Raw genomic sequence first — 9,118 nt, forward strand, 5'->3', positions numbered from 1 at the left:
GCCAGAATGGTCAGGAAAAAAAGAAAGAAGATACAAAGTCTAATATCAGCAATGAGACATATGACATAACTATAAAGATTCTATAAGTATTAAAAGGGTGATAAGAGAATATTAAGAACAATTTTATGTCAATAAATCTGACAACTTAGGAGAAATAGACAAATTTACTTAAAGACACAAACTGCTAAAGCTGACTCATGAAGAAATAGATAACCTGAATAACCCTATTAAAGAAATTGACATTGAAATTAAAAGCCTCCTACAAAAACAAAAAATCCAGGCTGTGTAGCTTCAGTGATGAATTGTATCAAATATGTAAACAAGAAATGTTACCAGTTCTATGAAAATTCTTCCAGAATATTGTAAAGGAGAGAATACATTCTAATTCATTCTGTGAGGCCAGCATTATCCTGATACTAAACCCAGACAACAACATTACAAAAAAACCACAGACCAATATATTTCATGAACATAGATGCAAAAATTTATACAAAATTTTGGAAAATCATACCCAACAATATATAAAAAGGATAATACATCATGACCAAATATGATTTATCCTAGGAATGCATGGTGGCGTAGTGGTTAAGTGCTACGGCTGTGCACCAAAGTGTCAGCAGTTCGAATCTGCCAGGCGCTCCTTGGAAACTCTATGGGGCAGTTCTACTCTGTCCTATAGGGTCACTATGAGTCGGAATCAACTCAACGACACTGGGTTTGGTTTTTTGATTTTTTGTAGGAATGCATGATTGTTGTAACATTAGAAAATCAATCAATGTGATTCACCACGTTGTTGTTGTTAGATGCAGTTGAGTCAGTTTCGACTCATAGTGTGACCCTTTGTATAACAGAACGAAACACTGCCCAATCCTGCACCATCCTCAAAATTGTTGTTAAGCTTGAGCCCATTGTTGCAGCCACCGTGTCAATTCATCTCATCAAGGGTGTTCCTTTTTTCACTGACCCTCTACCTTACCAAGCATGATGTCCTTTTCCAGGGACTTGTCCCTCCTGATAACATGTCCAAAGTATGTGAGATGTAGTCTCGCCATCTTTGCTTCTAAGGAACATTCTGGCTATACTTCTTCCAAGACAGATCTTGAAATGTTCTTTTTGACAGTGACTACAACGCCAGTCCTCTTCAATTTGTTATTCCTGGCATAGTATACTGTATGATTGTCCAATTAAGAATGGCCAATACCAGTCCATTTCAGCTCACTAATACCTAGGATATTGATGTTGATGTGTTCCATTTCATTTTTGATGACTTCCAGTGTTCCTAGAGTCATACTTCATACATTCCATGTTCTGATTATTAATGGATGTTTGCAGCTGTTTCTTCTCGTTTTGAGTCGTGCCACATCAGCAAATGAAGGTCCCGAAAGCTTGTCTCTGTGCACGTCATTAAGGTCAGCTCTACTTTGAGGAGGCAGCTCTTCCTCAGTCGTATTTTGAGTGCGTTCTAACCTGAGGCACTCATCTTCCAGCACTGTGTCAGTCAGTATTCTGCTGCTATTTATAAGGTTTTCATTGGCTAATTTTTTCAGAAGTAGACCACCAGGTCCTTCTTCCTAGTCTATATTAGTCTGGAAGCTCAGCTAAAACCTATCCACCATCAGTGACCCTAGCGGTATTTGAAATACCAGTAGCGTGTTAACTTCCATCATTGCAGCAACACATAAGCCACCACAGTATGACAGACTGACAGACACATGGGTTGGGCATATATAGACTTATCTATATTGCAGGTGTATATATGTGTAAGTGTATGTATCCGTATATATTCTTATATACGATAAAGCACATAGGGGTCACAAACATGGATACTTCTTAGACTTAACCAAACACCTCACAGGATTGGTTTACAGGGTCTGAAGGCTTAGGGCCATAGTCTTGTGAGACAACTCAGTCAATTGGCACAATATGGAATGTAAAGGTTATGTTCTATGTGCTAGCTTAGCAAGTAGCATCTGGGGTCTTAAAAGCTTGCGAGCAGCTATGTAAGATATAACTATTGGTCTCTACACAGCCAAAGTGAAAGAGAAAAAAGGAAACCAAAGACTCAGAGAAGAAACTAGTCCACAGGACTATTACAAACCACAACCTCATCTATCCTGCGACCAGAAGAACTAGATGGTACCTAGCTACCACTACGAACCATTCTGATGAGGAACACGATAAATAGACCCTGACAGAATAGAAGAAAAATATGGAACAGAACTCAAATTCCCAAAATGTCCAGACTTACTGGACCAGTTGAGACTAGAGGACTCCCCAAGACTATCGACCTGAGATACTCTTCAAACCTTTAACAAAAATTATTCCCTGAGGTCATCTTTTAGCTAAATAGCAGATTGGCTCAAAAAATAAACAATATCATCTGTGAGTACTGTGCTTCTTTAAAAAATCATCTCTGTGAGACCAAATGGTCAACATTTACTCAAAAGCAAAGATGAGACGTCAAGGGGGCAGGGAAACTGGATACTTGAAACAGAACAATCAGAATTGAAACGAGAAAGTTGACACACTGTGAAAAAATGTAACTGAACTAATTGTGTATGAATTGTTTAAGTGGGAACCTAATTTGCCATATAAACGTTCACTGAAAATACAATAAAATATTCTAATTGAAAAGAAATTATTGATAACTTTTCATAGTTATGTGGTACTTACTGAAGTACTTACACCTGACATGACGTGATCATATCTAGAATTTGCTTCAAAATAATGTGGAGTGAGGGGTATTTGTGAGGATATAGCTGTAACAAGGGTGTCTGTGAATTGTTGAAGCTGGATGATTGGGATGGGAGGTATGGTCAATATACTCTTCTCTGGACCTCTGTGTTTAAAATGTTCCACGATCAAAGAAATGGGGGGTAGGGCGGGGGCGAGAAATGAAAGTGTCCCTGGCTTTGATGTCCCATGACATCCCTGTGTGCACAGGTGTTCACCTTCACCTGGAGAGAGGACATCCGGCCTGGAGACCCCCAGCATACCAAGAAGTTCTGCTTTGACGCCATCTCCCACAACAGCCCAGTCACCCTGTATGACTGTCACAGCATGAAAGGCAACCAGCTATGGAAATACCGGGAGGTAAGTCAGGAATATGTGCGGGAGAGCAGGGCAGCCAGCATGATTTTTAAAAAGCAGTACAGGAGAGTGCCTGGTTGGTGCAAACGGTTAAGAACTTGACCACTAACCAAAAGGTTGGAGGTTTGAACCCACCGTAAGGTGCCTCAGAAGCAAGGCCAGGTGATCTGCTTCTGCAAGGTCACAGCCTTAAAAACCTTATGAGGCAGTTCTGCTCTGCACACATGGGGTCGCCATGGGTCAGAATTGATTTGACAGCAACTAACAACAAAGAACTGAATCAAGGTTAACACTGTGTTTAAAAAAAAAAAGAAATGTAGGACCTCCCAGTAGCGCTCACTCACTCATTCTACAAATATACCATGCCCAATTTTCTGGTTGTTCCAGAGAAGCCAGAAATCCAGAGTTTTTTGTGACATTCCTAGAATCTTAAATGCTGGCTACTCGAGTCCATTAAAAATAAAAATAAAAGCCATCGTGAGGACCACTGAAATTTCACTGGAGACGGGCAGCTTTCGGGCCCAGGCGTGGAAGTGGTATGCACCACTTCTGCCCACATCCCTGTGGCCAGAACTCAACCACATGGTGGCGCCAACTGCCAGGGAGGCTCAGGAGGAAAACCAAATGAGTGGTGAGCAGCTAGCCAGCCACTTCCTCACTCCTTACTGCTGTTATCGTTGCTGTTGTTTGTTCCTGTCCCCAGCGCTGCCCGCCTGACAGCCTCCCTGTTTTGTAGGACAAGACCCTCTACCACCCCATCAGTGGCAGCTGCATGGACTGCAGTGAAAGTGACCACAGGATCTTCATGAATACCTGCAACCCCTCCTCTCTCACCCAGCAATGGCTGTTTGAACACACCAACGCGACAGTCTTGGAAAAATTCAATCGAAACTGAACCCTGGCATCCCCTTGGCCGGCCTGGCAGGGTCCCCACCCTCACTGCAGCCTTCCTTTCCTGGGGGAGGCGAGGGCTCCCTGGGCTCCCCGATGTAACAGGTGCTGGCCATGCAGTTCAGGGCAAAGGGGGCTCTTGCAGCCACGCCGCCCAGGCCTCCCAGAGCCACAGCACGGTGTCTTCTTGGTCCTTCAGCCCTTGTGTCTTGGAGGCGTGGTGGGAAACAGACCCCACAAGAGGCCCCAGGAGAGAGCTGAGCCTGTTTTAACCCCTGCTGGCACCACAGGAACACTGGAGGGCCTGTTCAACTTTGTCACCACGTCCCCAGAGCATCCCACTGGAGATATGCCGGGGCAGTCCTAGAATGCCCAGAAATGAGTCTGCAAGGTTGTCCAGCCCTCAGGTGGCTACCATACCTAACGGTCCTTTAGAAAATCAGGCGAAATTTGCCTGTTTGGGGTAGATTTTAACAGCACCAATGCCACCCATCCACAGAAGAAGGGAAAAGCCCCTCCTCTGGGCCACTGGTTTTTGCCTTTACTTTCTGCAGGGCAGTGCCTGCCCAGCTTCTGTTCTGTCACAGCCCCAGGTGATTCACTCAGAGGCCACACCCTGGCCCTCAGAGCATTTGATGCTGAGCACTGGCCAGCTGCCAGGCATGGGGTCAGAAGAGGAATCTCAGACAGTCTTTTGCAGCCATGGACATACAGGATGTCTCCCCTGGTCTCTATGTATGTGAGTTGTCTGTTCCAGAGCTCTCCTAGCACAAAGACAGCTCCCCCAACGGCTCCTCACGGCCGTGTTTCAGATGCCTTCGGGCCCATGGAAAAGACCTAGGAGGAGACCTCCAGATGGGGAATGCTGGCTGACTTCCCAATCCATGCTTCCATTTCTCTCTCTCTCCCTGGCAATTACTTGCCTTAAGAGAGGAACAGAGGTGCTCACTGGACAAAGTCTGGAGACCTGGGGTTGGACCATGGGTAAGACACCTCACCTCTGACCTCATCATGGTTCTGGTTCTCAGTAGAATTCTAGAATCCGTTAGAGAATTGTGTCATCCGATCACACACTCTAGGATTCAACACAGGATTCTGGTATTCTAGCATCCAGTATGTATTTCTAGAATGCTGTGATTAAAGCAGCCAGCCAGGGCAGCCCCCAGCCAAGAGATAAGCTGTGAAATCCAAGGTTGGTGTTTGGGGCAGGGAGACATCGGGGGCCTGTGTGTCCATCAGCTCATACTAGAGGTCTGCTCTGCCTTGGTGCTCTGCGGAGGCAGAAGTCCTGGAGCCTCCCCACCACCATCCCAGCTGCAGTCTCATTTGCCACGGGGAAAGAACCCAGTGTCCTGAGGCCAGGTGTGCATGCAGCTCCATGCCAGTACTTCAGGTTTACCTTTTGCTTTGATGGTCACCTCCCAGGGGGCTCCCAAACCAATAGAAACCATCTCTGCAACCAACCTGCATTCCACAACCTACTGGCCTCCACCAGCTAGCCTAGCAAGTGCTTGAAGTCAGTATTCCAATTAGAATTGGTTGTGCGAATTGCAAGTTAAATAACTGAGACATAAATTTGGGAACAGAGCCACGAATCTACCTTTGAGATGCTGGCAGATCTCAAGGCCATAAATTATCTGCGGTGGCGGGGGGGCAGGGTGCAGTAAAGACTCCAGCCAGACCACCACCCCAATTAAACGCATAGCTGGCAAAGGAGCCCTTCGACATAGCCCCAGCACAACTCTGCTAGGGCCCCCTGGGGCAGGAGAGGCAGCCCCTGTGTTTGTGAAGCTTCTTGGTCCCTAGCGTCCTATTCCATTCGAGTGCTACACCTTTAGGAGTGGTGCTGTGTAGAAGGGAGTCAAAAGATGAGCCCCTTCTAGACTCTTAAGAAGCATGTGGCCATTTGGAAGGTTGAGTCAGGAGTCCTCATAGGAGAGCAATGCAGCATCATTAAAATAAAACTGTGCCTTTTAAGAAGAAAAAAATGCAAATGTATAGTAAATCCCAAAACTTGAACCATTTCCTAGTGCCTTGCTAGACAAACATAATAGGGCAGTGTTGGGGGGGTGGGGTTGGTGGTATATGCAGTTCCTCTTGGGTGAGTGTGTCTGTCTAATTTCCTAATGTCCAATTTCAAGCAGGAGATGTTGGGGCCAGAGTGGGATTGAAACTGAGGGGCCCCAAAGGCCAGAGGCAAGAGTGGTTTCAGTTTGTGGGAGCAAAACCACAAATTAACAAAGCAGCTGGACCCTTCACTCAGTCCCTGGCCTGGAAGGGCCTCAGCAGCCCCTGGGAGAGGGCCCTGCATTACCTCACTGGGCCCTGTTTGAAGCCATGCCTGCAGCCCCCATGCCAGCCCCATACAGTGTGTGTCCTTCCCTCACCATTGAGGGGGTGGGGGAAGCACTGACTAGATTGCCAAAGGGTCCCACTCCCACTGGACAGCAGAGTTCTCAGTGCAGCCAGGATTCCCGTGGAAAGCAGGAGCACTAAGCAAGTAGTCTTCAGCCCTCCCCTTTCCCATCCTTTGGTTCTCTGTTCGAGCCTGGGTTTATACCCACAATGGGGCTGGACAGGTCCCCTGAGCACTCTGGCATTTGTAGCTGCTGAGCCCACATAACATCACTAGGTCCTGGGACTTGACCTTAACAAAATGAGTAATAGGGGAGGGAGGGAAGGAGAGGAGTTCATTGACTGACCAACTAACTGGTTGAAAATATGAAACCACTCTTGTTTTAGCCTCCTTTTTGAAAGCCACCAGTCTCAATTCAGATGCCTGCTCACACCCCCAGCTGGTGTTCAGGAAAGCTCAGGCAGGAACCCGTGGAGGTGCGGTCAGCTAGGTGGCCAGTGGGTAAGAATGGGACCCCATTCCTCTAAAGCTGTTATTCTGCAGATGAAGTTACAAAACAGGCTATAGCTAGAAAGTATCTGACAGTGTAACCCACAAAAAGCCTTTCCAAAAGGGGGACTCCAGAAACATTTCTGAATGCAGACAGCATCTTTGAAGTAACGACAAGGCCTTTAAGGTGACTCCATTTATAGGCACATTTGTGAAAAGCCACTCCACCTCATGCTTCCAATGGAGCTTGTGCTGTGTGGTCCTTTTCAACTTTGAAAATGGTTCAGGAACTGTCGATTCTCCCCTTTAGGAGGAAATAGCTCAGAGGTAGAGGTGGGTACCTCCTCAGAAGAGATCTGACGGGACTTCATGTTAGATCCAGGGGAGAAAGAGCAGCCTTCGCTGAAGATGTAGCATGCAGATCCCCAAAGTGCACATTACGTTCACTTTTTTTAGTTGAGTTGTTTTTTCCACTTAAGAAACAGGTGGTCTAAATGGCTCCATGTTTCTTTCTGGGCATCTGTATTTCTGTAGTCTCTAGAGTCTCAAAGCTAGTGTGGCAAAGCACTTTATACTCGTAACTAATAAATGGATTCCTTGCTTCAACGAGACCTAGTTTGTATAGTTGGGTAATCTTTTGTAATTCCTAGGAGGCCATGCATTTTCAACATTTCCTGAAGATTTCCAAGTGTGAGAGAAGGGCAGGGAGTGCGCTTCTGCCCTGGAACTCCTCTGCTTTCAACTGATGCTCTTTGTGAAAACTGAAGTAATATTTTAGTTGAAACTTGATCTGGAGCCAAGGCCTCTGCCACCTCTGGGGCAAGGATTGGACTTACATTCCAAGGGATAAGGTCCTCTTGATCTCTGCTCCCAAAATGGCTTTAATTCACCTGCTCCAGACAGCAGAATTGGGCTCCTGCCCTGTTATAGTCTTGAAGACAGGAATCCCAAAAGGTTGCAGGCAGGGAATATTTGGGAAGCCAGACTAGGATTCCAGAGAGAAAACTCAAGGCCACCAACATCTCCTGCCTGGAAAGGTGAGCCTTTGTGAAGGATTGACTTACAATGTACAATTGTGATTTTTGTTGAGTAAACCTCTGGACTTTCTCTAAAGCGGTCTCTGGCTTTTTCCTTGTCATGCGCCAGTCTCCTTTCTGTCATTTCTCCAAATATTTATCAAGTACCTACTCAGTGCCAGGTACTCTGTTGGTACTGAACAAGACAGGCTAATTTAAGAGTAATCATTCTCAAGGGGGAGGCAGATCTAAAACAACCAAGCTGAGTTCAGATGGTAACAAGGCTGTAAAGAATATAAAGCAAGTGATACTGTAGAGACTGGGCTGAGGTCAACTTTAGGTAGGATGGTCAAAAGGCATGACAGAGTGAGACAAGAGGTGATCTGGGGTAAGAGTGTTCCAGGCAGAAGGAACAGCTATTATTGGAGGACTAGTGTTGGAGGAACCAAAGGAGATGAGCTCAAAGAGGTAGGCAGGGCAGCTCATGAAGGGACTTACACTCTGTACTCAAGAATGGAGGGTTTATAGAGGGCAGTAACAATATGAAATAAGCTTAACTCATTCCTGATATTCACCCCATCAGCCACAAGTCCTTGCTTACCAAAAAATTTTGATGCTGTTGGGTATTAGGTTTGGCTAATACTATGCGGTGGGAACAGCACTGGTTGGCCCAACAACACAGGAAGCATCAAAAGCTGATGGGAGAAATACACAGAGTCACTGTACCAAACATAAGTGGTCAACCTTCAGCCATTTCAAGAGGTAGCATATAATCAAGGACCTATGGTACTGAAGGAAGAAGTCCAAACTGCACTGAAGGCAATGGCAAAAAACAAGGCTCCAGGAATTAGTGGGGTACCAGTTGAGATGTTTCAACAAATGGATGCAACACTGGAAGCGCTCACTCATCTATGCCAAGAAATTTGGAAGAGAGCTGCCAGGCCAAATGACTGGAAGAGATCCATGTTTGTATCCATCCAAAGAAAGGTGATCCAACAGAATGCAGAAATTATCAAACAATACCATTAATACCACATGCAAGAAAAATTTTGCTGAAGATCATTCAAAAACCATTGCAGTAGTGCATCAACAGGGAACTGCCAGAAATTCAAGCGAGATTCAGAAGAGGATGTGGAATGAGGGATATCATTGCTGATGTCAGATGGATCCTGGCTGAAAGCAGAGAATACCAGAAAGATGTTTACCTGTGTTTTATTGATTATGCAAAGGCATTTGACTGTGTGTATCATAACTAATTATGGGTAACATTGCAAAG

The 9,118-nt window shown here is 45.6% G+C and overlaps 1 protein-coding gene across 1 annotated transcript in view; it reads left to right on the forward strand.

The window, feature by feature from the left end:
* The window catches only part of GALNT10 (polypeptide N-acetylgalactosaminyltransferase 10), a 270,053-nt gene extending 262,114 nt beyond the window's left edge, over nt 1–7,939 (forward strand). Inside the window, exons 11-12 of the mRNA XM_064278619.1 lie at nt 2,944–3,093; nt 3,827–7,939. Of these exons, the coding sequence (XP_064134689.1) occupies nt 2,944–3,093; nt 3,827–3,985 (309 nt within the window). The 3' untranslated portion in view covers nt 3,986–7,939. The remainder of the gene's footprint in view (nt 1–2,943; nt 3,094–3,826) is intronic.
* Nucleotides 7,940–9,118: the final 1,179 nt, after the last annotated feature.

Source organism: Loxodonta africana, chromosome 2, assembly GCF_030014295.1.
Source record: "Loxodonta africana isolate mLoxAfr1 chromosome 2, mLoxAfr1.hap2, whole genome shotgun sequence".
NCBI classification, from domain to species: Eukaryota; Metazoa; Chordata; class Mammalia; order Proboscidea; family Elephantidae; genus Loxodonta; species Loxodonta africana.